Source organism: Crinia signifera, chromosome 2 (genome assembly GCF_055691185.1).
Source record: "Crinia signifera chromosome 2, ASM5569118v1, whole genome shotgun sequence".
Taxonomy (NCBI): domain Eukaryota; kingdom Metazoa; phylum Chordata; class Amphibia; order Anura; family Myobatrachidae; genus Crinia; species Crinia signifera.
In genome coordinates this window covers 253,561,565-253,578,207 of record NC_139218.1, presented here as the reverse complement: position 1 = coordinate 253,578,207, position 16,643 = coordinate 253,561,565, and the positions used below count along the sequence as shown (strand labels likewise).

General features: G+C 43.2%; 1 protein-coding gene across 4 annotated transcripts in view; it reads left to right on the top strand.

The window, feature by feature from the left end:
• The window catches only part of FRMPD4 (FERM and PDZ domain containing 4), a 395,081-nt gene that overhangs the window by 277,389 nt on the left and 101,049 nt on the right, over positions 1-16,643 (top strand). For all 4 annotated transcript variants that reach the window (XM_083174315.1, XM_083174316.1, XM_083174317.1 and 1 more), the window contains one exon: positions 14,191-14,351. In XM_083174315.1, coding sequence (XP_083030441.1) covers positions 14,191-14,351 — 161 coding nt within the window. The remainder of the gene's footprint in view (positions 1-14,190; positions 14,352-16,643) is intronic.

Here is a 16,643-nt window from a genome sequence, read left to right as displayed (position 1 = left end):
TTAGTTTTGAAATAACATTTCTGTTTAATTAAAAAAGTGATGGACAAGAAAACTATATGTTTCACAGAAGCAACTGTATATCGGAACATACATTGTTTTTAATGTGTTGTATTGTTATTTCTTACTATACACAATTACATTTTCCAATAGGCCTATTTGACATTTAGTAGAAGGTCATTTTGCAGCACCCTGGGCTGGGAGATTTTGGTGTATAAGCCATCTGGAAGAGCATAAGCTTGAAAAAAAATCAGTTGATTGCTAGGAAATATATATTTCAGAATATAAGGCCATATCAAGGCAGGTATTTTAGACTAGTATAAGATACAATAAATATTTTGAAATGGCATTTTAAAAGTGAACATTCATTGCACATTCATTTTACTAATGAGTGTGCTGAGTGTAAACTAATTTACTTTTAGATTTGTTTAATATGAAAAGTAAGCCACATGGAACCAAATTACAGTATGCAAATATAATTTTTGCTAAAAAAGTTGCAAAGGAAAAAAAAGTTAATAGAACTAGCTGTTGTCATACTGTAAAACTAAGGTTTTTAATGTTTTTTTAATTAAAAACTTAAAGCAGAAATCCAATGGGATTATTTTTTTTACCCTTCTGGCGCTACCAGGGTGGGCCCGCAGTTCAGTGAGTTGCCTTTGGTTGGTGCCATTTGGGTGTTTACTCTTTAATGGCATTCTCAGTGTTTTCCGTGTTGTTTGTATCGTTTGTGGTGTGCTTTTTTGGTGTGGTGTATTTTTCTTGTATATGCAACTCGGTTGCTGGTGGTCTTACAACTAGGTCACAGATGCTTTTAGCAGCGTTAATTATTCACTGTTTAGTTCTAATTTAATTGTGACATCAGGTCCTTTAGTTACAAATGGAGCACCTTACAGCCAGCGCCGGGGCTCAACTGAATGCCCCTGCTGGCGAGATGGCGCTCCATCTGACTGGGACACGTGAGCATCCCAAATGCAAGTCCCGGTTTCCAGGTGGCGGGGGACGCTACAGAGAGAAGGGCAGGGTCAGGGGGGGTGCGGGGAGGTGGGGGTACTTGGTGGGGAATGGCAGCGAGGCAGCGGGGACTAGGGATGGCCATTGTTGCCATTGCCATCGATGGTTGCCATCGATGGCAATTCTGCAACTGGCCATCGATAGTGCTAAACTATGCTATGGATGACCATCGATATTTTTACATATCGATGGTCATCCATTGTGTTTGTTTGATTGGCCTGTGGGCCAATCAAAACACGGGGCATGGCTTTGCGGGTGTCGGGGGGGCGGAGCTATGCTCTGTGTCCCGGCACTTAAAAAACAAAAAAACAAAACATAGTTTTGCTGTTCCATCGATGGAGGGAAACCACCTGGTTCTCCCCCATCAATGGCTAAAGTATTCGACATCGCCCATGAACCATCGATGATTTTGAATCATCGATGGTCGATGGCCATCCCTAGCAGGGACTGGCGGGGAGCTCCATTTCAAGGACACAGGTGTCCCCTTCTGGCAGCTGGCAGATGATAGCGGTTTGCAATCTTACCACCAGACCCCCACTAGATGGCCTGCGCTCCATCTGTAGTTTTTATGGCTTAAGTAGGATCGCTGGTACCTTGTCACTTGTAAGACCTGGTGGCACCAGAGTTGGGGCAGACTTAATTCACCCAAACAAACGTGGATATTATAGGTGAATATCTAGCTCCACAGGTAGCTTCGGAAGTTATGGAGAAAAACACCCACACAAGGACTAATTATCTGTAAATTTTTCTAAATCGGCCCCTAGTTGTTAAATTAGTTTCTAATTTATTTTGCTTTTGCATGGGGTGCAGCCTCAGACTGTTGAGTTAAAAGTAGAGGGGAGAGAGAATAAGGGAGGAGTCTCTTTGTGGCGCACTGAAAATAGTAATTAATGTTTAAAATATAACTTTTATTAGTTTATTATAAGATCGTGATCCATTGCCACAGCGACATTTAAAAACTGTTCGTAGATAAAGTGTGAAGAAAAAAGTAATTTAAAATAAACTGTGTCGAAATCAGCTAGGTGTGTGTGTGTATCTTTAATTTCCTTTCTTATTTAGTCACAAAAAGAATTTGATTTGAGTTTATACCAGAATAGTTACACCATATATTTGGTTGATTAGGTAGTTAGATACTATTGTGGCTAGCCAGGAATTCTGAGCTTTGTTATTGTATCTCATTTAAATGTAACATTTGTAATTTTACAAGTTGTGCTGGCTCAGTGCCCAGTCCCTACTGGGTGTCTAGTCACAGACCAAATTCCTATTTCACTGGAGTGCCTGTATTGTTAACAAGTAGAGATTTGTGTGGGCAATGAGCAGTTGCTTGCATATAAGTCTCTTAGTGCAATTTAGTGGATTTGTTATATAAAAGAATAATAACGATCTTCCAATACTGCCTATAAGAGAGCTAATGTATACACTATCACATACACATTATCACAGTGTTGTTGTCTCCCAGACTGTACTGTTGGATCTCAGTGCATTTTGTTGGTTACCCCGACGGATTCGGTATGAAATCCCGATGGTCAAAATCCCGACAGGGTCAAAATCCCGAATGGGTCAAAATACAGACAAGGACAAAATCCAGACAAGGTCAAAATACCAATATTTAAAATCCCAACAAGGACAAAATCCGACATTTAAAATCCCGACAAGGTCAAAATACAGACAGAATATAGAATGTACAGGTGAAACAGTCAACATGACTTTGTGTCGACAGGTCGCGACGTCGACATGTTTTTTTTTTTACTGTGGCGATTGGTAAGGCCACGAAGAGCATGGCTACATCTGTATGCTAAATGTTTATCAAAGTCTTTTTATTATTTACTTTGTGTTTGTAAAGCTCATAATAAAGTAGTTTTTGGCACTACCTGAATTATGGGCCTATATTTTTTCTGAACATTACCAAGCATTAAATAAAAACAGCAGGAAAGTGGTAAACACAGAAGCAGTAATAATGTAAACTCCATTAGCTCCAATAGTACATTTTATGTTCTTTTATTTTGGTAATAAAAAATTTCACAATTCCTTCAGCTTTGAAGAACTAAAGTCTGTTTATGTTTGTGTAAGTGTTACACCTGTTGTGTATACAGATATAGCTGTGTTCATCGTTGCTTCACCATTTACAACTTGCGGCATACGTGGCCAAAGGCAAGCACCCCTTGCCATGCTCATGCACCTAATTCGCACCTACTCTTTGATAAGAATTTGGTGGCGAATGACGCAGCATTGCAAATCCACACCGCGTGTTCGACTTACTGCTATATTGCAGAAACAATGAGCATGGCTACTATATGTCTGTAGGTGTCTAGCTGTGTAGAGGGGATTATAGCAAGCTCTATAGAGAATAATGACAAGGAATCAGTGTAAGTTAGAATGGGTTTCATTGATAATTAAAAAAATATATATATATATATTTATATATAAGAGTAGTGTGTCCGTCAGATGAGTGTCTTGGGGATAATTGGTGGGTGACTGACTGACACATACAATATATAGTGGAAGTGTCAGGAGGGGGTTGGTTGTTCTTTAAGGAAGCCCCTTCCATACCTGACCCTTCTGGCCTTTAATATGCATTTCCCATGGTTTGGCTACTATTATGAAATATCACTTAGTGTAAATGTTTGGAGGTATACCACAGTGCAATGCAGATATTTAACACCTCAGTAGGCGTGTTTAATCAAATATTCTAGTACCAGGGAGGCAGGTTAGATGGAGAGATTACCCCAAATATCCTGTTGGTATATGCAACTGACCTGGCAGAGATTGAGCTCATTTGCTAGCTCTTCATGTTTTCTGTCCTCCTGATGAGGAAAAGTGGCTTGTTAGGGGAGCAGAGTATTATTGGATCATGCATGTGACCTCCAGTGGAAGTGTTCAGTGGTTAACACCGGCTCAGCTTCCTGGTCATGTGATGGGGATTGGAAGGAGGAAAGCTGGGTACAGACTGGTGGGTTTACCATTGGATGTTAACCTTGATGGAATCATTGAAGGTTTCACCCATTGATAATCATCACAGCTCTATTACTCACTGGGCTGCAGGCCAATGAGCAGTTGCGCATTGTGGGATTATAAGGAAGCAGAGCTGAGCACAATATCCTGGCAACAAGTTGAAACAACCCCACTGGGGACCTTGTACCATTGATGATGGAGAACCAATGTATCTTTTCTATTAATTACAAAGTAATCTAACCTTGGTAGTTCACCTTCAGCTGTCTGTGGCTAACCCTGAACCCGGGAGCTGGGCTGGTTGGATTAGGGTAGAGGTAAGTTCAGGCTCAGCAGGGGAGGTGCTGGGTGTTGGGCTTCTTAATAGAGGATACAATGTATTGTATGCAATTTTGTTGGTCAGCCTTTTTAAGGATATTGATTGACACCTCCACTTTATGTTGTCTTTTTCAATCACCTACCCATTATCCCTAATTTTAAAGATAAATAAAATTAAATTCAAACTTATACTGTTGCCTTGTTACACACAGAACTATAATCCACTATCTGGTCAGACACATATACACACCAGGCGCAGCACTTTAACAATCATAAATATCTGTAACCTCCAAATAGTGACAGGGCATCTCCAGTTGAAAGCAGCTCCCATCCACATAGGCCTGCCAAAACTCCACTCCTATTAGGGCCCTTATTCTGGTTCGCTCACAAAAGGCAAATTATTTTCAGATGAGCAAAACCATGTATGTGTACTGCAGGTGGGGCAGATGTAACCTGTGCAGAGAGAATTAGATTTGGGTGGGGTTTTACTTCAAAGTGAGATCTATATTGCAGTGTAAAAATAAAGCAGCCCGTATTTTCCGTGCACAGAAACTAAATAACCAACCCAAATCTAAATCTCTCTGGACGTGTTACATCTTCCCCCTGCAGTGTGTGTGAATTTGCCTTTGTGAATGAACCAGAATAAGGGCCCATGTGTGTTATACCACAAATACCTACTATCCAGTCTTCTGTGGTACAGTATGCTTTCATTTTACTTGTCACAATGATAAACAAGGTCATATAAAAAATGTTATTTCGTAGACGGCTCAAGAACTCAAACAGTGCTCAGTGTACAAAATAAATATATCAAAGTATTAAGCTGATTTTGTTTTCATCCTCTGACAGATAGTAACTTCAATATTCAACTTAACAAACAAAGATTTCTTAAAATCAAATGAGCTAATTCATCCAGTGATTTATCCTCTCAAGTCAGTCTGTAATGAGATCAGTTTCAGCATTAGCATTTTCTTTTAAAAGAATGACGGTATCAAACACTTATCTTAAGTTTGAAGATCAATTACCTTTTTTTTCATCCTGTAATGATTCATCAAAGCTGTCAGTGTTATGAAAGTTGTATTCAAACCTTATACAGGAACAGCACGGAGGATAAGTAAAACAAAAACAAATGAAAACACATTTGCAAACTGAAAGGCATTTAATTATTTCTAACTAAAATTTGTTTGCCGGGTGGAGCAGAGCACTCAGGGCAGGTAGAGTGAGGAGACTGCTGCAGCTCATTGGCAGCTGTTGTGCTAGGGGGCGGAGCACCAAGCCTTTCCAACAAGCCCTGGAATTTATTATACTCCCACCCCCATACCCTCTTCGCACCCATAAAATGTAGGGATGTGCACTGGCCACTTTTCGTGAAACCAAACGTGTTTTGAATCTGTATTTAAAAAAAAAAAAAAAACACACATAAAATCGCAGAATTTGGGTTTTATTTTGCACCTGTGCTGTTATTAACCTCAATAACATGTATTTACATGCATTCCAGTCTATCCTGAACACCTCACACCTCACAATGTTGATTTTAGGCCAAAAGGTTGCAATGTGGTACTGTAGCTGGATGACTATGCTAAGTGACACAAGTGGGTGGCACAAACACATGGCCATAGAGGAGTGGTACTAGCAGCAGACAGGATGGCAGTTTGAAAAAATAGACCCCAAAGAGCACATACTGTAATGCCAAAAAAGAGGTGCAAGATGGCCCTCCCACCCTTATGTTGTATAAATAGGACATGCACACTGTCTGCAACAAACCAATCATTTCAGTGACAGGGTCTGCCACACGACTGTGGCTGAAATGATTGGTTTGTTTGGGCTCCCACAAAAAAAGAAGCAAATCATCTCTCCCTGTGCAAACCGGCTCTACAGAGGCAAGATATCATCCTCATCCTCTGATACTTTACTCCCTTCAGTTCGTACATCTTCATCCTTACAGATTATCAATTCATCCCTGCTGGAATCCACCATTACAGGTCCCTATGTAGTCTCTGGAGGCTTTTGCTGTTCTTCATTGAAGAATTGATAATTAATTTTGATGAACATCATCTTCTCCACATTTTGCACATGTAACCTTCTATGCTGTTCGCTGACCAGGTTTCCAGCTGCACTAAAAACTCTTTCAGAGTACACACTAAAGGTGGGACAACTCAGGTAAAATAGAATCAGTTTTTACAGGGGGCTCCAAACTGCCTTTTTTTTCCTGCCAGTACAGGTACGGACTGTCTGATTTGTCTATTTGGATGCTGTCAACAAAGTAATCCTCCACCATTTTTTCAATGTTGACAGCATCATATGCAGTGACAGTAGACATTTTAGCAATCATTGGAAGGTCCTTCACTCCGGACCAGAAGTCTAAACTCGTTCCTGCCTGCCCTGCATCACTGCCAGCGGGTCAGGTAGGAAATTTTAGTGGTTTCCTCACAGCCACAGGTGTGAGAGAAAATGAAGGAGGAGCTGTTGCCGTGTCACGGTCTGCTTTAGATGACAATCTCTGACCAGCAGGTCTTTGCACCGCTGTAGACTTGTGTCCGCTGGAAACCGAGACACAACTTATGCTTTAAACCGAGGATCGAGCATGGTGGACAGAATGTATTCCTCTGACTTTATTTGACTAACCACCCTCATATCCTGGCAAAGCATATGAAGGGCATCATCCACAAGAGCTACATGCTTTCTGAAATCGCAATGCTTTAGCCCCTCCTTTATTTTCTCCAGCTAATCAGGGGAATGACCTGATTCAAGCTGGCAGTGTCGGAATGGACTTCATGTGTTTCAAGTTCAAACAGCTGAAGAACCTTGCACAACATGGAAATCAGTCTCCAATGCACTTGGGTCAGATGCATCCCGCTCTTTTGCCTATGTTGTAGGTGGCTGTGTACACTTGAATAGCCTTTTGCTGCTTCTCCATCCTCTGCAGCATATAGAGGGTGGTGTTCCCGTGCATCACAGCCTCTTGTTTGAGGTGATGGCAGGGCAGGTACAGGATTTTTTTATGTTACTCCAGTCACTGGCAGGCAGTGGCAGAATGGTGAAAGTGTCCCACATTTTTGCGGGCCACCACAAGTATCTCCTGCACGCTCCTGTCACTTTTTAGGAATTGCTGCACCACCAAATTTATTTTGTGGGCAAAACATGGCAAATTTCCCATATGTAATGCCCACACAATGTTACTGGAGTTGTCCCATACCACAAACCCCCAGGAGAGTCTGAGTGGGGTAAGGCACTGCAAGATGATTTCCCTCAGTTTCTCTAAGAGGTTGTCTGCGTTTTGCCTCTTACTGAAACTAGCAGTGGCAAACGCAGGATTTTTAGAGGGTGGTTTCCAACCGTAATCCCAAATCCTCCACTCTGCAGCACATTGGAGTAAGGATGGGAGTCTGGGGGGGGCAGAGACCGCCCTGAAAATGTGTCTTTTTATACACTGGAAACTGTATGGAATACAAAATTAATTAATATTTAACATTACAGATGGTCTATAGTATCTTATATCTTATTCAAACATTTAAATAAGATATGTGGTCAGGTAGGAAAAGGTTAAACATATCATAATGAATACACAAACATAATAGAACCATCGCTGTACTTTCTAAGCTCACAATCGCCCACTTCTTGGTAAGGCTTCTGTATCTTCCTCCTGGCAGCTACTCTCTTTTTCATTGCGATGTGTGAGGGCTCAGATCCACACACACAGTAAATGCATGGTTGCCTACCTGACCCTCTCCTTCAGGGAGAAAAATGCTCTGTTCTTGGACTTCCCTGGTAATGTATGATTGCCATCACCGGTGGGGAGCTAGGTAATTGATAAGAAAGGTGTTTCACCACAGGTGATGGCAATCATACATTACCAGAGAAGTCCAGGAACAGAGCATTTTCTCCCTGAAGGACAGGGTCAGGAAGGCAACCATGAGTAAATGTGCTGCAGCTCTGCTCTGTCCCTTACACTGCATGATGTGGTGGCAGCTCTATTGGTCATATTAGATACCAGTGCTACTGAAGGCACTTGCCAAAAGGAGGGGGTTTCCAGGCAACCAGAACCCCCCCCCCCTGCATTTGCCTATGACTGGTGATACACAGCTTAGCCTGCCTTGGAAGAAGCTGGTGTTTCGGAGGATTCAGTAGGAAATCCCGGCTGTCGGGATCCCGGCGTTCAAAATCCCGACGCCGGAATCCCGTCCGCCAAAATCCCAACAAGGGGGGACGTGGATTGCCCCCCCTTGCGGGCTCGTGGACTCGTGGACACCTACGGAGGGAGAAAGTGTCGGGATTTCGGCGGTCGGGATTCCAGCGTCGGGATTCTGAACGCCGGGATCCCGACCGCCGGGATTTAAACTGCATCCCGTTTCGGAGATGCTGCTGCTGTTGCTGCAGAAGGTGATGCATCTATCCAGTAGGCTGTCACAGTCATATAGTCCTTAGTTTGCCCTGAACCACTTGTCCGCATGTCCTTTGTTTGGTGGACAGTGGGTACAACCGCATTTTTTTTAGGTCACTGAGGACACTTTATCGGACTTCTCTGTAAATCCTGGGTATTGCCTGCCTAGTGAAGTGGAATCGAGATGGGATTTGGTACCGGGGATACAATACTTCCATCAATTGTCTAAATCCCACTCCACTGATGGCAGACAACGGACACACATCTAACACCAACATAGCTGTCAAGACCACAGTTTTCCACTTTGACATAGGATGGCTGCTGTTGTACTTCGTCCTCATCGCAAACGACTGCAATTGCTTATTGAAAGACTTAGTGGTGTTCTAGCTTCCCCTCTGGGATAAGGAACGACTCCCAACAGCAACAGCAGCAGTGGCAGTAGTAGCACTGCAGGATCCTCACGGGGATTCCAAGATAACAGAGGAGTCAGTCATGCCAGTGACATGGCCTGCAGGACCACCTCCAATCCAGATCAAGGAGGAAATTGAAGAGGAGTGACATGTTGGGGTGGTTTTCAGGTACTTGGATACAATAGGATCAAGGGATTTAGGTGTCACTGGACTGCTTACGGTCCTAGCCACAGTTTCTGAACTAAACTATGACTTATGAACAAACTTAGGGGGTTATTCTAGTTCATTCTTTCTGACAAAATCCTTCTTAGATGGACAAAACCATGTGCACTGCGGGTGGGGCAGTTGTAACTTGTGCAGAGAGAGTTAGATTTGGGTGGGGTTTTTCTTCAAAGTGAGATCTATATTGCAGTGTAAAATAAAGCAGTCAGTATTTTCCCTGCACAGAAACAAAATAACTCACCCAAATCTAATTCTCTCTGCACATGTTACATCTGCCCCCCTGCAGTGCACATGGTTTTGTCCATCTAAGAAGGATTTTGTCAGAAAGAATGAACTAGAATAAACCCCTTAAGGTAATGCATAAGTGAGGATGTCCCTATGTGGCCAACGGCATTACCCCTGCTTATTGCAGCATTACATAAACTACATACAGATGGAGCTATCCTCATCTAGCCATCTCTGGATAGCCATGGTGAGCCTTAATCCTATTAAAGGGCTAGATGAGGATGGCTCCATCTGTATGGCAAGATAATTGTTGACTGGATCTCGATAAAATAAATTCCAGACCAAAGAGGTGAATTTATTGGTCTTCTGCCCAGCTATGGCAATGGCCTTTTGCCACCCACAGACAACTGTCTCACCCAGTGCCTCATTTAAGTAAACCACATCACCATCAGCAGCACACTCTTCATCAACTTCCTCTTCAGCGGCAGCTACATCAATATCCTCCTGGTGTACAACATGAACACCTTCAATCTCAAAATCAGGAACTGGACTGTGGGTGATCCTTCCAGCATATGCAGAGAGAGTGCTACAATTGGTGGAAGGAGCCACCTCTTGCCGTACAGTGATGGGAAGGTCAGGCATCGCAAACCACCAACACCCCTGGACTCTCCTTGGGGATTTGTGATACCATGTCTTTAGAAGACACAGCAGTTTTCTGTGTTTTTGATGACAGCTTAACTCTCTTAATTTTCTAGTGGGGGGAGGAGGAGGGCTTAGATGATCGTGTGAAGCTGAACCACTAATCATGAACATAGGCCAGGGTCTTAGCCGTTCCTTGCCACTCCGTGTTGTAAACAGCAGTACCACTGGCAAGCTTAAGTTTCTACTCAAACAATTTACATATATATTTTTTCTTCGTGTTACTGAACTTTGCCAATTTGCATTTTACATGCCCTCTATGATGACATTGGGCATCGGCCTTGGAAGATGAGGTGGCAGCAGCTTCAGCACTAGGTGGAAGTGGTTCTTGTTCTTTCACTAGTCTATCCTCCAAATGTTTGTTCTGCATTATCTTTCTGGAGTTATAATAATATGCGGCAAAGGGGAGTGTATCCCTAAACCACACATGCACTGCAATGTCTGAAAAAATTAGATGTATTAAAATAACCCTTTTATCTTTTGATTATATATTATATGCGGCACAGGAGAGTATGCCACACATACCCAGAAAAGCCTGAAAAAATTATACGGATTAAAATAACCCTTTTATTTTGGGGTTATTTTTTATATGAGGGTGGCACAGGAGAGTGTACTCGGCCTAAACCACACATACACGGCAAAGTCTGAAAAAATGATACGGATTAAAATAACCCTTTTATTTTGGGGTTATTTATTATATGTGGGCGGCACAGGAGAGTGTACCCGGCCCACACACATGGCAAAGCCTGAAAAAATTATACGTATTTCAAATATCCCTTAAATTTTGTGGTCATTTAATTATTATACGCGGGCGGCACAGTGAGAGTGTACTTGACCTAAACCACACACACACACGACAAAGCCTGGAAAAATTATACAGATTTAAAATAGTCGTTTTATTTTTTTAAAGTGTACCACTGGGCTTAACGGCAGCACTAGACAGCACAGCACCACTGCATGAACATATACAGTTGGACAGGACATCAGCACTGGCAGCAGACAGCACAGTGCCACAGGACAGGACTGCACACCACCACTGCGACCAGGTCACCACCCTACGCCAGCTTCCCAGAGAGGCACACAGAGACAGTCTCCCTCAACCCTCTCCAATGCCGGAGTGAAGATGGCGGCAGTTGCGGGGGACATATATAGTGTTCGGATCTCGTGAGAATCCGATGTCAGGATGATGACATTTTGCCTCATTCTGCCCGGTGAGCTTGGCAGGAATTACCAAATGACGCTTGGATCTCAGTCCGGATCCCTGCAGTTCGGTAGCGGCCAGATTTCAGAAATCAGGACGCGTTCATCTCTAATAAAATTAAGTATAATTAGTATTAAGGGATACAGTTTAAATCCCGGCGGTCGGGATCCCGGCATTCAGAATCCCGACGCTGGAATCCCGACCGCCGAAATCCCGACACTTTCTCCCTCTGTGGGTGTCCACGACACCCCTGGAGGGAGAATAAATTGGCGTGCCGAGCATAGCGTGCCGAGCGTAGCGAGGCACCGGGCCTGCTGCGTGGCGAGCGCAGCGAGCCCGCAAGGGGGGGCAATCCACGTCCCCCCCTTGTCGGGATTTCGGCGGTCGGGATTCCAGCGTCGGGATTTTGAACGCCGGGATCCCGACCGCCGGGATTTCATACTGAATCCAGTATTAATGCTCCCCTATTTATGAATATAAAAAGCCACATCCACATTCTGTTGTAGAAGCACTTGGCCAACCATGCTTTGTGCTTTCATATGGTCACAGAACTCCTTGTGGACTTCTGATATTTATTTACATTATACTGTAGTAGGAGGTTCATTATCTGTTATTACACCTACTCTGTAATCTCAGTATCAGCTGACATGGGGCTGCATGATGTTGTCTTTTTAAATTTATTTTTTAATCAGAAACCAGTATATTCATATTACATGGAGCATACCTAAGCCATATGCCAGATGTTCTTTTGGGTGTCAAATGGAATACCTACTATAACGACCACATGGCATCTTGCTGTGGTTCTGAGATAAAAAGCTTATTCATGGCAATGAAAATGCTTATAGCACCCATACTTTACATCAGCACCCGTGATTCCTTGGCACCACCTCTCCACTGCACGGATCTGCAATAAACTGCCAGCTATGATTGGCATTGCGTCTGGGAATTGCGGAAATTAAACATGATAGAAATGACCAATTGACCGATCCTGCCCATTTTCAGTAGGAACCAGTGTATCTGAATTTTTAAACATGCTTAATATTGCCATTACTTCACCCCATCTGTTGGTACATCCAGACTTTGCCGCAATATACAGTATAGCTGATATAGCTGAGATTGTTTATCTTTGGTAGAGTGGGATTTGTAAACAGATAAAACAAGTATAAAGCATACATCTTCAGGGGACTTTATTCATTTGTTATGTAGCAGAGGTTTCCAAACATGGTCTCTAAAGCAACGGCCAGGTATTAAGTATATCCATGCTTGGCCACAGGTGATTTAATTAGTACCTAGTCAATTTGTTTTAACCATCTGCGCTGATCCATAGATATCTTTAAAATCTGGATAGTTAGAATGCCTAGAGGACAATGTTCAGAAACCTCTGGGTTAAAGTCAGTAAGGGTCAGATACTCAATTCCAGACACATTTTTTATTGCCTAATTCGGACTAGAAAGTGTTGTGGACGGGCAAAAGGTTTTAAGGCTAAATCCTAGAAAAATATAGAGATCAGAAAATGTGAAACAAACTTGAACTTCAGGTTGTGTTAAAATAATTCTTAACATTTCCAAGAACCGTACAATATATACTTTTTCTTTTACTATTATAATTTTATTTAAATCTAAATCAACTCCACTCCAAAGATTGTAGTACAGTACAGTATATCTGTTAGCTGCAAGCATATACAGGAAGGGCTGCCATTAGAAATTGTGGAACCTGGGACTGACAAAACAGGCAGGGCCTCCAACCAGCACACAAACACTGCTGGGAAACACGGCAGCCAAATATGAATCAATTTGGAAAATACGACTCATATTCTCTGATCATATTTTCAGGAAGATAATGGCCGATTCCGGTCGTACCCGTTTGATCACAGGATTGGCTTAGTAAATTTCACCCCGTAGTCTATTGTGGTATGTAACAGCAGTATTTTACTAGTGATGGCCATTGCATGCTCTTCCATCTATGGCCATCATCGATGGTGCCATAAGTGTTTAATATCAGTAACAGGAAAACCTCAGCTGTTATTCATCAATGGTGCAAATACACCGGCATAGGCAGCAGCTTTCACCATGCGGGAGATAGACCTGGTGGACCAATCAAGTAAGGAAGTAGAGATATGTGGGCTGCATTCAGTGATAAGGCTAAGCTCTGAACCCCTGCATAAGGGGAGCAAAACAAAAAACTTTGTCAACTTCTCTGCCATTAATGGTTGAAAAAAATTGTCTCTCCACCATCAATGGCAAAAACCACTGATCATTCTGACATACCACCAATATGTGTTAAATATCAGTGGCCAAGGCCCAATCCCCTACATTGCATGGAATATTTGCTACTTACATGCTGGGAAACCTCACCCCTTGCCACTAACGTTATCTCTTTAGTGAAGGGATACTGTATCTGTCCTGCCATAGCCTGGTTAAGAACCTCCCATACTGTGTGTGCATCACTGAGGCACATATATTTATTACAGATACTCTTATGGGTCCTATTTTAGATATATTTTTAATCACAAAGTAACAATTTATTTATTTTCTTTTCATTTTTGCTTCTGGGTTAAATATATTCAAGTAATTAACATTTTTTGTCATATCCACAGCATTGAATGTATAATTGCAGGAAATATTGAACTTAATGGGTATACCAGTAAATGGAACTGTCATTTTTGACCACTGGCAATAGAGTGTACTGGTTTATTTTCATTAAGTTGCTCGCTGAACAGTTTTAAACCACAAACTAACCATCTTAACTTTGGCTTTAATGATGGTTTTTTTTTTTTCCAGTCACTTGACACAAGCAGCAACATTTGAAGATCCACGAATTGAAAGCTGCCAAATCAACCCTCCCACACCTAGGAATGTGGAAATGAGAAGAGACCCAGTTCTTGGTTTTGGGTTTGTCGCTGGAAGTGAAAAGCCAGTTGTAGTCCGTTCAGTAACACCAGGTAAGTTATTACATTGAATTTTACTTTCTGTTTCATTTTTAAATACAGTGAATTATTGGTTAGAAAAGTGAGTGAATTATTGAGTCTGATTCAGAGGTGGCCTCAAATGTCATTTCTACTGTTTTGTAAGCAGCAGATCTGTGAAAATATTAAGTACTTGTTTAGTTTCACGGCGGCCGATATATCTTTTTTGCAAGAGCTGTCCCTTGCGTTAATAACGGCATATGTTAGAGCATATGCGGTTATTAAGAATGCGGTGCCCAGCAATATAGGGCAACGGATGTTAGAACATCCCGCCCACTGAGAGAATCCGCCCTGTGTAAATTTCAAAGTGATTTGGAAAAAATGGTGCAATCCCGTCTACTGTCACATATCTATTCGTAAGTCACTGACATTAAATGATTTTTCAGTACAAATGTACAGTAAAGGTGCGTACACACACGGGGGCAATTTTTGCAAATATCGCTGGCAATATGGTCGCTGAGTGACCATATTGCCAGCGATTGGAGTGTGCACCAGCGATATATCGCCGGGTGCGCGCTCCCGTTTTCAGCCCCTGAATGGTCGCTGGTCAGAGGAGCTTGCTCCTCCGACCAGCGACTTCACCTGCCTCTTCTCCCGGCAGTGTGACATTTTCATCTGCGACCATCTCTGGTCGCAGATGAAAAGGGGACACTGAGCAATATGATTGCTGAGCAATATATTGCAACGATATATTGCCAGCGATCATGTTACCCCGTGTGTACGCACCTTAAGTCTGACACTTCCACAACTCTGCGACATAAATAGGCTAATCGAGGCGGGCGCTAACATCACACACCCTTCCTTAAAATGCTTGGGCATGCCTGTGGTTTTTTCTGACACTTCTAGAAAACAACCAGTTACTGTACCACCCTCAAATGCCAGCTTCCTGTCAGACAAATTGCGTGGGCATTGCGATTAGATACTTTTTGTAGCTATTTAAGCTTGTGCGTGCATGCTATGATCTGTATACATGCACAGTCATTACATAATTGATAGGATTGCAAATTCGCACATCCGCAATTAACGTCTAGCCCAGTGGTTCCCAAACTGTGTGCCTAGGCTCCCTGGGGTGCCTCGGGACACTTGCAGGGGTGCCTCGGGTTGGTTGTCCAGGACCAATTCAAATTATTTATGATCAATTATTTCTGGACAAAACCAGTGTTGGTGGCTGCCAATCATAAAATGTATACAATCAGAACCAAATACTGCCCTTTACCACATAACTGAACCTAAGAAGCACATATAAACACAATCTACTTAATTTGATATATATTTTTTGGGGCCTAGGGGTGCCGTGGAAGAACTATAGAGGGTGCAGGTGATGCAATTGCTATGGGACTGGGCCTTGGGGGGGGGGAGGGCCCAGCACCCCTTTGATCTTTTATTTCCAGTTTTTATTTAAATATTGCAAATCAGGCAGTGGTGGCCGCGCTTCCATCTTCTAAGCTATTCAGGCAGCGGTGAGCGCCGGGGAGCGGTGAGCCCAGGGCCAGGAAACAGTACAGCCTGGCACCGCCTGGGGAGCAGTGGAGCTCACTGTCGCCCGGGGAGCAGTAAAGGACGGCGCTGCCCGCGGAGCAGTGGAACCCGGCGCCATCCATGGAGCAGTGGTGCCATGGAGCCCAGCGCCGGAGAGCAGTAAAGCCCAGGGCAGTGGCAGCAGACGAACCTCACGGAGGGGAGCAGGGCAGGGGACCATGGTGCTGGGAAGCTGTATAGTCCAGCACAGAAGAGCATGCAGGGGAGCCCAGCACCAGTGAAAGGAGCTGGTGAGTTCATTTCTTCCACCTATCTCTACACTTGGCTCTGTTTCTATTTCCCTGACACCCTCTCCCTCTCTCCGTCTCTCCTCCTTTCTTTCCATGACACTATCATACTTTGATCCCCTCTTTCTCTCTCTCTCTCTCTCTCTCTCTCTCTCTCTCTCTCTCTCTCTCTCGTGCTCACACTCCTCCCTTTCCCTCTCTTCTCATTCCCTCTTTTTCTTACTCAACTCTCTTTCAGGGCACCTTTTATCTCTTGCTCTTCCCACTCTTTCTTCTGCCCCCCCCCCCCCCCCCTCTTAAGGGGCATTGTGACAATGGGGGGGGGGGGGGGCTTTCAGGATTTTGCTATGGGGCCCTTGCAGTTGTCGTTGCGTCCCTGGGAGGATGAAAGTGCCAATACTGATGGAAATGGTTGCGGCATAGCAGACACCAACGCCCACATCAGCAATAAAGATTATATCATTAGCATAACGTAGTAAATTATCCTTTCATAGCTGCCCAC